Source organism: Macaca fascicularis, chromosome 12, assembly GCF_037993035.2.
Source record: "Macaca fascicularis isolate 582-1 chromosome 12, T2T-MFA8v1.1".
Lineage (NCBI taxonomy): Eukaryota > Metazoa > Chordata > Mammalia > Primates > Cercopithecidae > Macaca > Macaca fascicularis.
This window is the reverse complement of record NC_088386.1, coordinates 73264175-73284624: the sequence shown is the minus strand read 5'-3', so window position 1 is coordinate 73284624 and position 20450 is coordinate 73264175. Positions and strand designations below refer to the sequence as shown.

Genomic DNA, 20450 nt, shown 5'->3' with positions numbered 1-20450 from the left:
CTAGCTCTCACTACATTTGAGCGATGGGTTGGCTGTGGCTGTGTTGCTCCTTCATCCAGGATTCAGGCTGAAGTAGAAGCCCCATCTGAAACGTGCCATTCTTATGGCAGAAGGAATAAAACAAGAGAGCTAGCAAAACCGTATGATAAACCCTATGGTTTCTGCCCCATGCGTGCACGTGTGAGAGAGCATATATCAACCTACTCACATTCTATTGGCCAAAGCAAGTCACGGCCAAGCTTGAAGTCATTGAACAGGTAAATGTCGTCATCCTGTGGGAGGCCCAGGGTCACATTGTAATACATGTACATGTAGAATCCTCTCACATGTAGAAGAGTGGGCACTGGAAATAATGCCATTCATCACAGCCATTGATCAGGAAAGCATCCCTTTCAGAAATTATCCCCATTAAGAGACCCAGTAGGGAAAACCACCTGATAGATAGTGATTGAATAAGGTGAACTGGACCATTGACCTCCTACACCTCATGGCTGGCGGTATCTCAGCAATCAGTGATTCAGGCAGGTGGGAGATGTCCTTTCTTTTCCTGCCCTCCACAGAGCAAACATGCACAAAGGAATCTGAAGGAAGTTTGAACATACTTTAAGTTCATGCTGATCTCTCTAAAGTTGTATAGTCAAAAAAAAGGCACGAAACAATCAGAGGTCCAACTGCTTGGCACAGTCTCCCCCAGGCAGATTATCACAGATAGACTTCAGGGACACCCTGCAAGGTAGCTAGAGCATGTCTCTCATCCTCCTATCCCCAACTTAATAACTCTTCCGCTTGCACTCATCCCTTTATTCCCTTCCCCCAATACCTCCAGCTTTTTCTGTTTTATAGGTTCAAGGTTTTCTCCTCCCCTCTGTTTCTTGAACCAGAGTCCCCATTTGGTCTTAACTTTTCAGTCTCCAGCCGTACTATTCCCTTTCTTGTTTGGCTTCACTGCTGGGCAGGGGCAGAGGAGGAGAGGAGGGGAGGAAAGCCCCAGGTGGACCCCAGGTGGTAGCTAGCTTATCTTTCTTTCTGAGTGATACAGATACCTAAAAAGCAAAAGTTATCTCATCCAGTCAAGGCTGGCAGAGATTTTAGGGTCTTCTGCTCACACATTCTCTCATTTCCAACTTGAATTTCATGCATAGCCCTATTCAATCACCCCTTCCTGATTTCTGGGTGTTAGAGTTGTAAAACTGTCAAAATTCTTACTCTACTCCACTCCCCACCTTTTCCCTTTAGGTTTGTAATATAGTCATAACTTATTGCAACTTCTTACCAGCAAGTTAGCTAACTCTCTAAGCCTTATAAGGGTGTGAATTCAACAAGAAACTAGCTGCAGGTGGTAGCCACTTAAAAAATGCTAATTCCCTTCCTTTTAATTTATCTTCAAGGGATCTGAGTGAAGTATAACTTCTTGGCCATCCTAGACGAAGTGAAGTTGATTTTCCTGACATCTCTACCCTGTGCCCTTTTATCTGAGAGTTGTGCAGGCATTTCTACCCTGTGCCCTGTCATCCAGTGCTTGCACAGTTCAAGGCATATCGTTGGTGCTCAGTGAGCCCTTGATGACCCAATTTCTTTCCCTCACCCTTCACTTTCCTGTCCTTCATCTTACAATTTGTATGCCCTCTTTCTATGTCCTTGTTCTTATCTCTTTTCTTTCACAGCTGAAACCAAGAGATCAGTATTTGCACATTTAACCTTTGTGTGGTGCTAACCATCAGTGATCCTGTAACTCTCAGAAACTATGAGAGTTTAACAGAAAATAAGTACACTTATTTAAAACTTGAGTTTCACCCCTGGTTTCTGTAATCAGCATCTGTATTAAGCTTTGATTCTTTCCCTTTCCTTGTCCCAAAGGAGAGCTAAAGAAAAATCATTATCGACAGCTTTATCAAATGACTCTCTACATCATTAAATCATGTTGTTGTTTATGCAGAAGCAGGAGGCGAATTCAGAAACACATTACCCATGAATTCCAGAAGCATCAGAGTAGGAAGAGCAACTGATACTTAGCTGCTTGATCGTTTCGCTTGTGCTCTGGGACTGGTCCCTAACACTTTCCTCTTGCTGGCTCTGCCACCTCTTCTCTTAGCTGTGGCCTCCCTTCTCAGGACGGGAATTAAGAATCGGGACCTCCATTACCTCTACTGACTTTTGGAAATGGAGCTTTTCTTCAGATCTCAAGACATTGCCTCCTTTTGCTTTCCTAGCCTCATCTTCCTCCTGAGGAAAGTGTTCTCAGAGAAAGTCCCTTTTCACATCTGTCCGTTGAATTTAGCTAACATTTAGGGACAGCCTTGCCAAGGGATGGACTCTCTAGCTGGTACAAAAATGAGGCAAACACAGTTTCTGTTCTGTCCTGCTCTTCAGAGAGTCCCTGTCTCATGGGATGCATAGATACCTGTGCAGCCTCTGGCAAGGTACCTGATACATAGCAAGCCCTCACTAAGTATTTGTCAAATGAACTGAGTGAGTGGTTGACTGCACAGCAACTTCGATGGAGAGCAGTCTATGGTAAATACTGTAGGGGAGAAAAGGACAAAATGTAAGGGAAGATCGAAGTGACAGACATTGCCTATGCTTAGAGGCACCAAGAAGGACTTCGTCAGGGGCAATAGAGAGGATTAGAGCTGCAGGCCAGGGGTTCCGTAGAGCTAGATGGGGTGAGACAAACTGGGATTGTCACACTAGGGCTCCCTGAGAAGGGAAAATCTTTCCTGGACCTTTTCTCAACAGGACAGTCATGTATAATTTTCTCTAGATACAGGGAGTATAATGATAGGAACCTAGGCATGGTAAGGGAGGGTGCACTCAATAAGATTATTAGACTGGAGAAGCACTCCACTGCCAGCTCTCCACAAGAGGGTCTCCTTCCCTGGCAGACCGGGCAGCCTGATAATCACATTTGACAAGGTTACAGTTCTCTGATCCGTATCTTTTTTTTTTTTTTTTTCTTAAGAGACAGTGTCTCACTCTGTTACCAAGGCTGCTGCAGTGCAGTGTTGTGATCCTAGCTCACTGCAGCCCTGAACTCCTGGGCTTAAGCAATCCTCCCACATCAGCCTCCCAAGTAGCTGGGACTGCAGGCATGCACCACTGTGACCGGCTAACTTTTTTTCTGTACAGACAGGATCTTGCCCAGGCTAGTCTCTCAACTCCTGGCTTCAAGTGAACCTCCTGCCTTGGCCTTCCAAAGGGTTAGGATTACAGGCATGAGCCATCACACCAGGTTCTTATCTTTAACTTGGACTTGATGTATCATGTTTTCCTCCAGTGTATCTTGGATAAACCCATATTGAATATATTTCTTTCCAAGAGTGAATATGGTGCAGTTCCCTAAAGAGAAAAAGCCTTTCTAGGTTGCCTTCTCTAAGGCACCAAGGAGAGGAAGAACTAGAATTGCAATCAGGACACTTTAAAGGGACCACAATTCTTGGGTCTGACATGGAACATTTATTTTGAATTTCTAGATAGTTAGTGCTCAATTCATTTGCAATAATGATAACTGTCTGTTATGGACCAAATTGTTTATTCCCCACTCCCAAATTCATATGTTGAGGCACTAATTCCTAGTACCTGAGAATATGACTGTATTTGGAGATAGGGGTTTTAAAGAGGTCATTAAGGCTAAATGAAGTCATATGGTTGAGCCCTAATCCAATGACTGGTGTCCTACAAGAAGGGGAAAAGACAGCAGAGGTGCACATGTACAGAGAGAAGGCCATGTGAGCACACAGCCATCCACAAGCCAAGGAGATAGACCTCAAGAGAAACTAAACCTGCCAATACCTTGCTTTTGCACTTCCAGCTTCCTTGGAACTGTGGAAAAATAAATTTCTGTTGTCTAAGCCACCCAGTTTGTAGTATTTTGCGGACTAACACACTGTCGTGTACTGAGGGCCGCCTATGAACCTGGCACTGTGCCAAGTATTTTGTCTCACGTAAGTTTTTCAATGACTGTAAGATAGTTATCATTGTGTTCCCATCTCGGAATAGGACACTGATGCCCAAGGCCATGGCTTTAGCACGCAGCAAACTCAGATTCAAATGCACATCTGTTTGGCTCGGGAGGTTATGCACTTGGCATCCCACCAACCCACATTTATTAAGTACTAGCCATGAGAAAAGTACTAGGCTATGATAATTGCTGACATTTGAGAATCTTAATCCTTTCCTTATGGAACTTACGAATGATGAGAGACAGATTCACAAAGACCACAAAAATAAATAAGTTTTTTAAGGCTGCATGGAAGAAAATCTCTGGAAGCAATAATTCCATGCTGTGTCACAGTGGATCTAAGCTAAGAGGCATTCAAACGATTGTGTGAACAATATGGGGTAGTGGTTACAAACACAGAGGGCAGGGCTAGATTCATTGGATTTGATTTCTAGTCCCAGCAGTGTTCTAGTTATGTGACCTTGAGAAAGTTGTTTATCTTCTTAACCTCAGTTGCTTCATCTGTGCTATGGAGGCTAAACTGGGACTCGTGATAGAATCTTACCCATGGGGTTGTTGCAAGATTAAGTGAAATAGTATAAAGCACTTAGCACAATGCTTGATACACAATATGTCTTAATAAATGCACCATGATGAAAAAAAATTCTAATGCGTGTTCCACCCAGCACTAACAAAACTGGTCAACCCGTCTAAACATGGTTGAGTTCTTAATTTTTTAAATTAAAGCTATTAGAGTTGTTAAATTTATGAATATCTTCACTGACCTTTGTATGAGTTATTCAAATATAATTTCATTTCCAAGGTAGTTTTGCTCTGTCCACCATATTCAGCTTAAATCAGATACTAACATATTTCACCAACAACACAATCCAGGCAAAATTAAATGTTTGTCAGTGTGGAATAACAGTCTACCAGAACTGAAGACAGAATGGACTAATAAAATATCTGAGAGAAGTCAAAGAGCAGATTAAACACAAAATGTGTTCATGACATTGTGTGCATGCATGTACTTGTGTGTGTGTTCAGGAAGACCAGCAGCCAGCCAAGAATAAATCCAGGTACAATTCAAGACAGGGAATTGTGGCTCAGGAATCAGGACACACACCCCGCTTTGCCTCACTTGATAGATTACTTCTTCACTGCGAGTGGTGACTTTATTCAGTCCTAAGAGTAGAAACCTCTCTTAAAATGCTTCATGTGCTTTTATGGCAAAAAACAATATAAATATTTACTGGATTTGTAAGTAAAAGTATATAAATTCTTATTTATCTTGCTGCATAGAGGGACAATGAAAAACGTGGAAACGAGAGTCTATTTTTCTCTAAGAAGACACTTAATGTTGAGACAACAGCAAAGAGATGCTTTGTTTTGGAAGTGACAAAGAGGCTCTATGATACTTTTTGATGCACAGGATGAGAAAGTGTTTATATTGAATGCATAGATTTTGAGACATTTCTTCTGACCAGTTCACTGGAATGTGATGATTGGGTAACTAGCCTCATGTGTCACTGGCGACAGAGTACACTGCTATCTCCAAATAGCAGGCCAAAATATGGGAGCTTGGGGTACAGGACAAGATTGAGGAAGAGCATGGGATCCAGTTAGTAACATGAATAGAAAACTCAAACAAAACCCCTCTCCTGGCAGTGGCTCTGCACTGTCCTCTTCATCCTCAAGGTGGCCCACTATTGCCATTAGCTACTAAGTCTAACCCCAAGGTTCTGGTTTCACCCTTCACTGGCTTTGCTCCACGGTGGGATGCAGTACTTTGTAACAGGACCGTTGGCACTCATCACCCCTGTACAAGCAGGACAAGATCAGGTTAACCTTGAACAAAATGATAGAAACAGGAAGTTGAGCCTCCAGTTCCCTTTGCCTTCTAACATTGTTCTCTACCATTTCACAGACCTTGAGGCTTGATGCCCCTTGCTGTCTTTTGTGTGTTAAGAGCTTGGTTCCATATTAGTGTTGGCGTGTTCCTTTGACTTATTGTTACTGGCAATGCTTTGATAAACTTGACATTTTAAACTACAGAAACAAGGGAATATGATGTTCATTAGGCTTAGCTGTTTGACGCTAAAGTGCTAAACCAACTCATGTGGTCTCTATTATTAGTTTACAAACCCTGGTCCATCTCTAGAGGCCAATGTTCCCAGACAGCCTCATTTCCTGCTGGTGAACAAGTTCTCTCATTATTTTCTTTGTTTCTTCTTTTTCTGCCTAGTCACTGAAACAGTCATTGAATTGTTGTCTCATGCCTGTGTGCTACCAAGCACCATGGAATATGGAAGAAGCAACGTGGTTGTGCCTTCCCTCTCTCTGGTGAGGCTGCAGCAGGAAGGGTCAGTGAGGACTCAAGAAAGACCCACAGTGCAGCAGGTTGAGGTTGAGGTAGGCAGGAAGCCATTAAGATTCAACCGAGCATGTGAGTTAAGAAGCAGTATATGGAGGGCATGGTAGTTCTGGAAAGGACCAAGACAAAAGGCGGCAATCTCTGAGCTAGAAAGATCATGCTTGACTGGCAGCATCATCTTTCAGGAATTCTTATCTCACATCTCTAAACCTTGATGTGTAATGCAGTCAACACAAGCTTAACTGCCTCTTATCTCCCCCAAGAGCACTTCCTTCCTTCCATCACTTTCCTGCTACTAAGACATAGAAAGAAGGACACTATAAGAAATTCATGACAAACTCACAGAGCCACCATGCTGCACTCACACATCCACCCTGCAAGGACCCACCTTTTTCTTGGAGGGATGAAGCAGGCTAACCTCAGAGTCACCCAGCTGGTGAGCTCAGATTGGAACTTGAAGATTAGGGTCACAGGGTTAGGGACTCTTCTATGTGTTTTCTACTACAAACTGCCCCAGTGATGTATAAAAAATGGAGCATTGGATTCACACAAACTTAGAAGGCAACTTGACTCACCTATATTACCTGATCTTGGATTTCCATGTGCATGTGTATCTAAGTGTGAGCTATTCACCAGGGTGGTTGGCAAAAACTTCACACAACCTCAAATTCACCAGGGGATAACATGGCATGGTTTGGGAAAAACTAGTAAGATGACTTTCAGCAGGATTATCAAGCCTTCATTCATACATCTGATAAGTACTTAATGAGTTTCTCCCATGTGCCAGGTACTGCCTATTGTGGTGAAGACTGTGATGAGCACTTAGGACACAAAGTAAACAAGACAGACACATCCTATCCTTGTCCATCAGACTTTCAACAATAATTACACAACACATTATTGATGGAGCAGGGACATCATTAACCACTGCCTTGGCTCTCAGGAAGTTTTGAGCTTCTTCATTTCAGCTTCCCAACCTAGTTCAAGTGTGCAAGCCTTCTCCACCTCCCACTCCAACCCTCCCACTCCCACCCTCCCAGCATTCTGATAGGTTGTAGCTATCCAGAACCCTGCCCCTCTTTCTTGGCAATTTTTTTATTTTTTATTTTTTATTTTTTTTGAGATAGAGTCTCGCTCTGTCACCCATGCTAGAGTGCAGTGGTGTGATCTCGGCTCACTGCAAGCTCCGCCTCCCAGGCTCATGCCATTCTCCCGCCTCAGCCTCCCGAGTAGCTGGGACTACAGGCACCCACCACCACACCCAGCTAATTTTTTCTTTTTTTTTTTTTTTTTGTATTTTTAGTAGAGACGGGGTTTCACCGTGTTAGCCAAGATGGTCTCTCACTCCTGACCTCATGATCTGACCACCTCGGCCTCCCACAGTGCTGGGATTACAGGTGTGAGCCACCACACCCAGCCAATAATGTGCTTTATTTTATTTATTTATTTATTTATTTATTTTTATTTAATTTATTTATTTATTTATTTTTTGAGGCGGAGTTTCACTCTTGTTGCCTGGGCTGGAGTGCAATGGCGTGATCTCGGCTCACCGCAACCGCAACCTCTGCCTCCTGGGTTAAAGTGATTCTCCTGCCTCAGTCTCCAGAGTACCTGGGATTACAGGCATGTGCCACCATGCCCAGCTAATTTTTGTATTTTTAGTAGAGACAGGGTTTTTCCACATTGGTCAGGCTGGTCTCGAACTCCCGACCTCAAGTGATCCACCCACCTCGGCCTCCCAAAGTGCTGGGATTACAGGCGTGAGCCACCACACCCGGCCTCTTTCTTGGCTTTATTGGTGCTTGTAGGTATTGGGCGTTTGGTGACTGAGCAAGGGTGCATTGCCCAAACAGGTGTCATTCCCATTGAGTGGTCAGTGGGTGAGCTGCTGGACGCTGATGAGCTAAAGTCCTCACCACTCTTCCATGGGAGGAAGAGCTGGTGAACTCTTCAGTGCAAATAATGAGAGGTTTCAACTTAAACAAACGTGGGACAGTCCATCTGATTCAACTGTCACTTAGCTCATGGGAGCTCCAACATGGGAGTCCTTTGCCTTCATGGGGGTCCTTTGCTAGGTGCATCCACTTTCTAGGTAAATGCACGAGGATCAGCAGCCATGCTCCCAGGGGCTTTCTCCTTCCCTCTCTTTCCCCATTCCTGTATCTCTGTGAAAGGGAGGAAATTCCTCTGTCTCTCTCTCTCTTTCTCTCTCTCTCTCTCTCTTTCTTTCTTTCTTTTTGAGATGGAGTCTCACTCTGTCACCCTGGCTGGAGTGCAGTGCTCACTGCAAACTCCACCTCCTGGGTTTAAGCAATTCTCCTGCCTCAGCCTCCTGAGTAGCTGGGATTACGGGTGCCCACCACCACACCCGGCTAATTTTTGTATTAAATTTTGTATTTTCAGTAGAGATGGCGTTTCACCATGTTGTCCAGGCTGGTCTCAAACTCCTGACCTCAGGTGATCCACCTGCCTCGGCCTCCCAAAGTGCTGGGATTACAGGCGTAAGCCACCACGCCTGGCCCTTCCTCTCTTACTTATCTCCCCCAGGAGCACGTCCTTCCTTCCTTCTGGCTCTAGAGTACTCTCTCTTTTCCCCTGGTTCTTTCAAAACAGATAACTGACGGCCCATTAGACCCAGAATCCCACTCAACCGAAAACAAATTCCTTTTCCCTGGAGGACACAGATAGTTGCTTGGTCTTGTCTTCAACTTTTCCCAGTAGAGGAAAGAAAGGGTTTGCTGTTGAGTGCAGCAAAGAAAGGGAAAAGGAAACACTGACAATGCTTTCCCATACGAAAAGGGCCCACACATTTGTTACCTGCCGCAACTAAAATTGGGACCAGAGCTTCAAAGGGGAAGTTCTGGGAGGTTTGACCATAGAGAATGGAGACTGGTCACTGCCAGGGGTCGAGGGAGTCAACCTGGCATGGACAGTGAACAGAGGTCAGTCCTGGAGTCACATGCAAGCCAGACACCTGCACTGTGGTCCGAGGCCACTGGAGCTTGGCAAAGCGGGTGCCCTTTACTTGGATGAACTCAAGTTTTACAGTTGTTCAGGCAGCCAAGGGGTCCACGCCTCTTAGAGGAAGTCTTGGATCTCTGTGACCAAGCACTGTTTTGGGTTTTTTTGTTTGTTTGTTTGTTTTTGTTAAAAATGGGGCCCTCTGTCTGTGCCTCCTGGTATTGCACCATCTTCAGGGGAGACTGAAACTCTTTTCGGCAGTGCTGTTCTCCGCCATGTTTCCTTACTCATTCTCCTAGTGAACTTGTATTCACCCTCCAATGCCCACATCAGATGGTCCTCCTCCATTGTGCTTCTTGGCATCTCATACGCTCACTCCTGTTGTTGCCTCTGAACTTTATGCCTCTGGTTTTGTTTTGTTTTGTTTTACCACGAATCATTGTTTATTCTTTCTTCTTGAGCAGGCAGTGAGCGTCTCAGGAATGGAGTCCACAGCTTTTCTTAGGTCATGCTCTATGACCTTTAAACATTTTTGATCATAGTAACTATTTTTTAACTGTTTAAATTACTAGATGTACTTTATAAAGCTGAGGTTTAATGACAGTTTGGAATTAAGGCAGGAACGTGAAGCCGAATGTATTTCACTAAACTCTCCCAAGGGTTCCTGTGGAGTCCCGTGTTTCCCCCATCCCCCATCGCAGCTTTTAACCCGTACTGTTCTGTAATTGCCTGTTTGTTTCTCTGCATCCTCTGACAGGCTACGAGCACAGGGACAACGCTGATTTTACAAACATAACCACAGTGTATGCCAGTGCCTGGCATACAATTAGGTGCGCAATACATGTGTACTGAATTACAATGGATTACACTGGGAGGTCTCCTGGGGCAGAGGATAGAGCTTGGCTCTTCAGAGTCTAGGTACCAAAATCTTCTCCACTCACCCTATCCTTCTATGGGGCTGCTACAAAATCATAATGAGCATAACAACAACACACCAATGTCAAGCGCCAGTATGCCAGCACCGTTATTTAGTATTTCCTATTTTCAAGCACTGGGCTAGGCTCTGTGTGCATTATTTCATTCGCTCCTCACAACAGCCATGCAACACAATTTTGTGATTGTTTGTACAAAGAATGCTCAATCTGAGGCTTACTTCAGTTTCTTGCCCACTGCCACTCAGCCAAGTAAGTGTTAAAGGTAGGATGGGAGCCCGTATCTGTCATGAAGAGTGTTCTAGGCAACTACAAGGCAAATTTAATGAATGACATCAAGAGAAAACAATTGCCAGAATAATTTAAATCCTGCTTTTTTTAAGAGGTGGGGTTTCACTATGTTGCCCAGGCTGGAGTGTATGCAGTGGCTATTCACAGGCATGATCATAGTGTATTGCAGCCTCAAACTCCTGGGATCAAACAAAAACGCTTACTTTTTCATAACATTGCTGCTCTGCTAATACCATATATCTCCTCCTTTGTCACCTCCTCATTGTTTGCTCCCCCAGAAGACAAGTTATTTTTTCAGCATCATCTTGGGAGTATTTGAGTTGATTCTGGGTTAGCTGTAATCAACACAAAGTAACAATTTGGGTTCATTCCAAAGTCAGTTGTGAATTTAGAAACTTTCCCAAGTGAGTTTTATATAAGTAAAGACAGAAACATTGTCCCTCACATGGGTCCAGGCTGCTCATAATAAAAAACGGATTGAAAAGCTAGTCATCTGGATATAAATCCCAAACGTCAGCCACGGTGCACCCAAGTTAGTTTGCATAATACAGAAAGGGGGACCCTTGCTTGGCATAGGCCCATTTTGAGAGGCAATGTGATGGTTAGGACCAATCTCTAGCACAAAGCTCCCCAGGTTCAAATCTGCCTCTGCCAATCACACTGTGCAAATTTGACCAACTTATTCATTATCTATTTCAGTTGCCTCATCATAACATAGAATTAAAACTATTCCCAAGCTTGTAGGGTTCTTGTGAACATCAAATGGGTGAGTATATGCAAAGTATAATACTAAAACAGTATCTGGCACATAATAAAGGCTATAATTATATTGGCAAAAGAAAGAACTTTACTGTCCCTTCCACATCACCACAGCTCAACCTCCTGTCTCCATTAATCCCAGAATCGTAAAGCCCCTGACTAGGGCTTTTGTCCAGAGGATTAAGACAGTGAGTAGGCTGGAATTAGCAACAAGTCAATTTTCCTTTGAATTGCCAAGGCTGGACTACCACCCACTTTGTTGTTTCTTCCCATTTTCTGAGCATCACAAAATGTAATATTCATGTGTCAAGGGATCCAGGATTATATTTTAAGATTTTATGGCCTCTTTGTAAAGCTACCTTTTCAATTTTAGAGGAGGCAGTTTTATGACTCCCTTTGATAACCACTTAACTATTAAGACCCAAACAAAGAAGAGGAATGGTCAAAGGATATCAGGTACTTTCAGCCAGCTAGAGTCTCACTTCTTGAACATTATTCAAATTAGCTCCAGGACTCATAATTCTATGTTTTCATTTATTGCTGCAGTAAAGTAAATGGTTCTTTTATCCAAATGTTATTTCCTGGCTATTAATTCAGTAGTTATTTTGGATTGTGGCACTCCTCTTTGATTTAGGGATATGACACCTTATAAATATTTAAAAGTTGAAGACTGACACTTGAAGAAATTGACTTTGATTTGTTTTGTTAATATCTTATGGCTAGAGTAATTATAGGTTTGGAAGATGCAATCTCATTTTCTGTTTACTGGAAGCAACAGGGAGCACTGTGTCTCTATAACAAGGAATTTGTCAATGGAAGGCTATTCCCAAATCTTTTGCAGACCAGAGCTCTATGCTTGTCTGCTCAAGATACATACTGCCTGTTACTCTTCATAGTTTTCTCCAGAACCTGCTCTTGAACCCAGAAATGTGAGGATGAAAACTACCCAGACTTCTCAAAATAGCTGAAAATGGTCATTCCTGAAAGGCTTGGAACTTTCTTTCATCTACACGTGCCAGCAAGGGTTTATGGCAGGGCTCAGCGTGATCTACAGACCGGTATGATTTAACCACGGATCAATCAACCTATTAGGGGAAAAAAAGACAAGGTCAATAAGGATGGGTCTTGGTGAACCAGAGGTCATTTTACATTTTCAACCTAATGTTCTTATTTCCTTTCCATTAACATTTCATAATGAAAAAAATTCCTATATTCTTTAATTTTTAAGATAATTAAGTGAATTTAGTGCCTTTGAAAGGTAGAGGATTTATAATGGTATCAGGGAATACACTATTAATAATCTACAAGACAGGGGCCACCTGGAGTGGAGCAGTGCTGCCTGTATCACCATTTCTGCTTCTTTGGAAACAAGGTTCAAACTGTAACAAGGTTCAGCCTCCTTTGCCAATTCAGAACCAAACTTCTCTCCTGAGACCAGAAAGATTTGTGTCTTTTGGGATGGGACCTCTATCTCTTGAAAAGTGTTTTTTCACTAACATTTGATTTTGAGTTGGAACAAATTATAGCAAGCACAGATATTTCTGAGATCTTGGTATTCTCTATTTACAAACCCTCAAACACATGATAGGAGTAAAGAATTGTTCTGGAGCTTCTCTAAGAAAAAAAAAAACAAAACAAAAAACATGGCATCTGCCTCTAAGATTGTTACAGCCTAATAACTGGCAAACGTGAACCCACAGGGGCACAGAATAAGAGAAAGAGATTTACATGCCTGCAGCCAGGCCTGTGTACATAGAAACAAAGGGCCTACAGACTAAAGGCTGGCTTCCTTCTGAGTTCTCCAAGCTGACCATCCTAGGTATCATTTACTAAAGATAACTTCATTGATTTTTGGATAAAGATGATAGATCAACTACACCCATTTTCTTTTGTTGTCTCCCCATGCACTACTGAAACAAAAATAAAGGTTTTTTTTTTTTATGCATAAATTCTCAAAGCCAAAGAAATTGGGAAGGGACTTAACAGTGACAAAATTTTGGACGCTGGAAAACAGATGGATGAATAGGAAGTAATTTAGCAAACTCAAGACAGCCAAATTAACCTAGCAATAGGAAAAGCTGAGAGGCAAGCAGATTTATACCATAGACTCCTCCCCACAAATAGCTCAGGAATTGACTAATTAAGTACCTTTGGAAGTGCAAATGAAGATGGGCTTATAAACAGGAAAACAGAGAGTCTTAAGAAGCAGTTAGAGCCCCAGATCCTTTGTTCTACTCCCCACTCCATAAAGACTAGAGGCTTGTCGTCTGGAGAGAGTATAATCGTGGGTCTTTGGGTTAGGGGATTGTCAGTGCAGAGCATGAGGGTGGGTGTGCAGGGTGAAAACAGGAGGACTGAATGAACAGGAGACCAATGAGACTCCTCCTCCAACCTGCTTCCCCACTAGGCTCCAGCCAGAAGACTCTTCTCTGGGGATTCTGAGTAGCTAAAGAGTAAAGACACAAAGACGCTGACATTTGGTGGCTTCCCCAGGTCAGACACATTCCCCCTACAGAGAAGCCCCCAGAAGCTCCAATAGAAACTTTTAGAGCCCCACTTTTACACAGGAGTGGAAAACTAAAGATTACCAGGCCACTGAGGAAAACCTCTAATATTTCTAAAGCCTCTAATGTATTAAAATAATTTATTGAAAGTTGGCTGATGAAGAAAGAGATGAAACCATTGATTGATGAATAGAACAAAGATGTGGTATATGCATACAATGGAATATTATTCAGTTTTTTAAGAAAAGAAAACCTGTCATATGCTTTAACATGGATAAACTTTGAGGACATTATGCTAAGTCAAATAAGCCAATGACAAAAAAGACAAATATTGCATGATTCTACTTGTATGAAGTAGAGTAATCAAACTCATAGAAACAGAAAAAATGGTGGTTGCCAGTAGCTGGGAGGAGGAGGAAATGGGGAGTTGTTTAATAGGTATGGAGTTACAGCCATGCAAGATGAAAAAGTTCTAGAGATCTGTTGTTTGACAATGTGCATATAGTTAACAATACTGTACTGTACACAGTACAGTATTTGTACCACAATTTTAAAAAAGAGACTAAAACAAAATACAGAGAGTGAAGCAAATTATAAGAGGAGAAGAAAATGACAAATAGAATTGTCATTCACATCCTCAGGCAGGTAAGAGAAAATATTGTATCTGTGAAATAAAATTAGGGTGCTATTAAAATTATATAAAAAGGAATATCCAGACAACAAAAGAAGAGTTCTTAGAATGAAAACCATGGTATTAAAATCTCAACAGTAAGAAGAAATTTCCTAGAAAACAGAGCAAAAAGGAAAAGAAATAAAACATATGAGAAATGAAAAGCATGAAAGAAAAAGAAAATTAAAACTAAAAGAAAAGAGAAAGGAAAGAAAGAAAGAAGAAAGAAGAGAAAAGAGAAGAGAAAAGAAAAGAAAAGAAAGACAAACCAGTCCAAAGATCAAGTTAAGAGAATTCCAGAAAAATAAAAGAGAAGAAGAAATCTTCAAAGAGCTTATTTTAAAATGTTTTTCTAGAATTAAAAGACATAATTTTCCAATTAAGAAATGGGCTTACAACCAAACACCACATGTTCTCACTCATAGGTGGGAATCGAACAATGAGACAGTTGGTCACAGGGTGGGGAACATCACACACCGGGGTCTGTCGTGGGGTGGGGGAAGGGGGGATAGCATTAGGAGATATACCTAATGTAAATGATGAGTTAATGAGTGCAGCAAACCAATATGGCACATGTTTGCATATGTGATAAACCTACATGTTGTGCACATGTACCCTAGAACTTAAAGTATAATAAATTTTTTTTAAAAAGTAAGGTTTAAAGTGACAACAAAAAATCAAAATGCAGCGGGGGATGGAATTAAGTATTGTTTTTTCTCTCTTTTTTTGTAATCAGAATTAAGATGTCATCTTAATAATTTATTATAGCTAAAGATAAGCCTTTAAAATAATTTACTACAGCTAAAGCTAAGCCTCATGGTAACTATAAAGCAAAAACCTGTAATAGATACACTGGGGGAAAAAAGAAAGAAAGAAAGAAAGAAAAAGGCTTACAAAGTGCCTAGGATAATAAATGAAAATAAACTCACACAAAGGCACATTTCCATGACATTTCAGAACTCTTGAAGCAAAAAAATTCTACACAAACTGGGTAGGAGGGGGAGTTATTTTCAAAGTATAATAGCCCAGAATAGCTTCTGACTGCTCAAAAGATCAAAGAGCAATGCCTTTAACATTCTAATAGAATGATTTCCAACCTAGAAATCTTACCTAGACAAACTGTTAATGAAATGTGACAGTAATACAAAAACATTTCAGACTGCACGGCCTCACAAATCTACCTCATACCTTTTCTTGGGAATCTGTTAGAGGATGTGTCTCACCAAAATGAGAGGAGAAACCAAGAAAGAGAAAGATGTGGGCTAGAGAAACAAAAGAGAGAGAGAAAGACATCCCCATAATTACGGTGAAGGAGTATCCTAGGATGAAAACTACATATCAGACATAGAAGATAGTTGGTCTAGATTCGAGAAATGCAGGAAGTTCCAGGAGTAATTTATTCGTGAAACTGATGGAATGCCCAAAGCATATGAACATTTTGAGAGGAGACTTAGACAACTGGTAGAGAGTTTTGGGGTTGAATTAATTACAAGTACATGGAAAACTAAGCTCCACCTATGGAGGAGCATAGAGTTGGGAAGGAAGGATTAATGATGTGTTTTCTGGAATGCTTAGAGCAGCCAGAGTTGGACTGAATCTCTTAGCCAAAGTAAGTAGCTCCAGGGTATAAATTACTGTCAGGGTAATTTAAACTCACTGAATAGATAGGAATATAAATACAGAATGGTCTCTGATAACCTGAAAATATAAAAGTGACTCCCTTACCAAGAGTGGATCCAAAGAATATGGTAAAGCCAATGAAATCACCATACAAATGATTTCCCAAGATTTTCTTTTTCTCCTTTTCAGGCTCGTTTGTGGGACAGCTGATTGACAGTTGCCTAACATGAGTGTTTTGAAAACCTTGAATATGTATGACCAGTATTATAATTATGTTATATGTTTATATAGAATGAAGCTAAACAAGACAGCAAAATTGATCTCCTCAGTGAAATTGATCTCCTCAGTGAAACATATGCTTATGCTAAACCTCCAGATATCTCTATTTTATTAAGGCAACATATTTCCCACCAGAGATGTACTGTCTGATCCTTTCAGTCATTATGAATATACAGAACACGTGTGTAACAAAGAACACTTGCAAGCTACAGGATATAAGGATAGAAGAAACAAGGCAAAGTGGTGTATTCCCATCTCCTTCTCCTGAATAGCATCAATTAAAATTCACAGCTGCTGGCTGCCCAGATGTTTCTTGCATTTAGTGCTCTGTAATATGCATCAGAATATATTGTATGACCACGGTTTCCATAAACTTGACAGTGCTGTATTCTGAATTCTGCAGACTAGATCCAGTGTGTGTATTTTATCTTCAGATTAGTTTCCCTCCCGCCCCCTGCCCCCCGCCCCTCTGCCCCCACCTTCATTTGCTTGGGGCATTTGCAGTTCAGAAACAAAGACATTTACAGCTCAGAGTTTAGCTGTATCAGGGTGTAAGTGCAGGTCAGGCCTGATTTATGTGGCACTTCTGATAAGCAAGGGAGGAGAGCAGGATGGGGGTTTAGGAAAGCTGGTGAACTTGGCTTGACTTATGTCTTTTGCTTTTGTAGGCAGCCAACATCCCTCTGGTGTCAGAACTTGCCATCAATGACATTCATTTTGATGACTTTTCTCTTGATGTTGATGCCATGATCACAGCTGCTCTCCGGATGTTCATGGAGCTGGGGATGGTACAGAAATTTAAAATTGACTATGAGGTAAGATGTCTGTCTTGGGTGATCCAAGGAGTTCACCTGGGACAATGTGTTAGGCACTCTGAACCACCAGTTTCCCAAATACAAAATGGGGATGATAATCCCTGCCCTGCACACCTCATAGGATTACTGTAGGAACCAGAAGAGATGTTTGTGGAAGGCCTGTGATCATTGAGGGTTACTCAGACATAAGGCACCTTTGAGATAAGGGTCCACTGGAATCACTTGCAACTGCCTGACGCACCCTCTCCCTCCCATTTCAGACACTGTGTAGGTGGCTTTTAACAGTGAGGAAAAACTATCGGATGGTTCTGTATCACAACTGGAGACATGCCTTCAACGTGTGTCAGCTGATGTTCGCGATGTTAACCGTAAGTGTGCTTAGCGATGGTGGAAGATCATTTCTCATTCACAGGAACTAGCAGGCCTTCTCCTTTACGTTTCCATTTCTCTGAAAAATTACCATGTGATCATTTTATGTTGGAACTTACCTGCCCTTGTTATGAAAGTATATATGTGCCAGCAATTTCTGAGCTTGAAAGCTATAACATCGTTGACCCCTTGAAGCCAGTGTAGCCTTGGAATGATTACTTGAGCTTCTCTTCAGTATTTTTTCTGGGTAAACTGGTTCTTTTACAAAAGAAATGCTCAGATTTTAAAAGTAATCTTTTTGTAGAGGAAATGTAGATGAGTAACAGAACAAAGAGATCACTGGATATGACTCTTGGCCAGTAGGAAGGTGTGAACATCACCCACAGGAATATGGAAATCCTGAGAGGATGCCTATTTGAGAGAATGCCCAGGGAGGCCAAGGGGAAAAGAGGGATAGGAGTGCGCGCTCTGCAGGTTTAGGGCTTCCTTGCCTTAAAATCTCCGTCCCACCGGGTTTTAACCCAGTGATGGTGGCCAGTCTGTTTCACGGAGATACCTAGCACAGCTGGGCAGAGGTAAGCCTTGGAATTTAATCTGAAAGCAAATGTTTGTGGCAAAGATTGAAACAAATCCTCTATTTACTTCTTTTGGCAAGAAATAAGGCTTGTTTTGGCACAATTTCTACTACATTGTTACGCTATCAAGTAAAATGTTTTCTGGCTTAAGTATGTTGGTTTCTTTGGTCTCATAGTTATATATACACACGTGTACGTACATATCTGCGGGTGTGTGTAAACAAATTGCCATACCAAAAAAGAGAACGTGAGTCTTGGATTCTTCCAACATAAAGCAAATACCTTATATTTTTGCAGCCAGACTAAAATTTAAACAGAAAATCAGAGCGCCAAATGAAATGCATTTTCCTTTGGTCCAAATGAACAAAGATTATTCTGTTCTGATTCTTCCTCACCAAAAAAAAAAAAAAAAAAAAATCTCTGCCTCATTTTCTGCCTATTAAAATTTTACTCATCCTTTAAGGCATTGATCTAATGCCAGTTTTTCTACAAAAGTCTTCCCCTTTCTCCCAAATCATCAATAATTACTTCTTTCCCTGTACTGTATCTAGTACAACACATCTTTCTTGCTACTGTGTATTTTAAGTTACAAATCTGTCATCCTCCTATAGAGTAAGGTGCTGAGGGAAGAGATCATTTCTTGTTCTTTCAACAACATCTACTTATTTGCTCAACCACCATTTACTGAGGGTCGCACCAGCGCCTTGCACTCTGTCATGTACTTGGTGGGTTTTCAAAAAATGTATGTTGAATTGACATGAGCTGAAATGTGCATCTGGCATAAGAAGATGGGGCCAGAATGTCTTTTGTACTAGGGACTTGTGCTTTGGGTCCTCGACTGCTTAAGAAACAGGCAGACTGGCCTGGGAAAACTGGACTGGTTCCATTCTTCTGTTACATCCACCATCAGAAGAGTGAGCCAGTCAAGTGAGAAAGGAAGATGCTTTGAACCATGAGGCTTAATGGCTCAAGTGACAACCATTGCTTGGGAAAAAAAAAAAATCTTCATTTTGTTTTTCCATAGCATACCTCAGTAAACAAGGTATAATTTTTTTGTGTACAGAGTTCATGTGTCTGGCCCACAGAGGACAGTCAATAAAAAACTTCTTACCCCTTTATTTTGGAAAACCTATGGATTTATGCTGAATTGCCAAAATAAGTAAGCAGGAACCCTGTTCAGTGAAGGGAAAAGAAATGGCTGTGACATTTTTGAGTTAGAAATGTCAAAGACAGAGACAGATTTTTATGACAAGCCTTAAAATAGTTGGAATAGGGGAAACTGGCAAGAGCACCAGGGTCACAGTGGACACTTAGGAGCAAAAGGAAATATATACCCAGTTTTCTGCAGTGGGTACTTCCATTATATGGGCAATTTTGATCCTTTCCGAGAAATTGAAGAAAATAGAATTCTTAAACTATGTCACCACAATAGCGATGCTCATATCATCAGATTATTTCCAGGGTGCAATTGTTTTTGCAAGTATGATCAGCAATCTTGAAGAGCAGCATTGTTGGAGAAGGCTTAGGTTTTATTTTTTTGCATTCATGCTAACACAGAAAGAGGAGACTTCATTGTTAAATTTCTCTAAGGAGAGGGGGTGGAGGAGATCACAAAACAGAAACATGACTTCAGAAAGAATACAACGTTATTTTGGTCTCTTTCACATTGTATTGAGTAGCCACATCTGGAAAATATAGTATTTTCTGCTCACTAAATTTTGTTGAACTTAACCAAGGGTTACAGTCAGTTAAAAGTGTCAACATTTGTTTTTCTCTAGCATAAGTTATCTTCTACAAACTTGACTTTGGTCAATCTGGTTAATCAGAAATTTTTAATTAAGAAAATAATTACAGAAGTAACAAAGACTACTCAATCAGTGTAGCTAAAAATAAATTTAACTCACTCATCAATTCTCATCTCTGGAATGTGACCTTGGCCTATGGTAAAATGATGCCCCATTTCTTTCCACCAATGGACACTCATGTTTTGGGCACTCCTGAAGACTCTGAAAGCCTTTCAATGTTTTGATCTTATCAGTGATTAAATTTCCATTCCAGGGATCTCATATTTCCTGTCAGTGGGTTGTGTTAGAACCAAAATTCTCTATTAATCTAGGGGGGAAAAAAAGAAAGAAAAGAAATTCACCATATACCAACCATTGGATACAGCCTGGTTAATGTCATAAAGCTAAGTGCTGAGGCTTCCTCTAGATGGCGCTCCAAGGCAAAGTTTCCCAGCTGGTTTCCAGAAAAGAGGGGAAAAAAAAACCTTACCAACCTTCCTTGAAAGTGCTTCTTTTCTTCTAGCACTGAGGTACACACCCCACCACAAAATAAATGTTTTTCCTAAAAGAGATAGCAACA

General features: G+C 41.4%; 1 protein-coding gene across 2 annotated transcripts in view; it reads left to right on the top strand.

Annotated features, from left to right (window-relative positions):
• Window positions 1-20450, top strand: part of PDE11A (phosphodiesterase 11A) — a 464879-nt gene that overhangs the window by 346587 nt on the left and 97842 nt on the right. For both annotated transcript variants that reach the window (XM_005573580.5, XM_074009510.1), the window contains 2 exons: window positions 16996-17142; window positions 17403-17510. In XM_005573580.5, the coding sequence (XP_005573637.1) occupies window positions 16996-17142; window positions 17403-17510 (255 nt within the window). The remainder of the gene's footprint in view (window positions 1-16995; window positions 17143-17402; window positions 17511-20450) is intronic.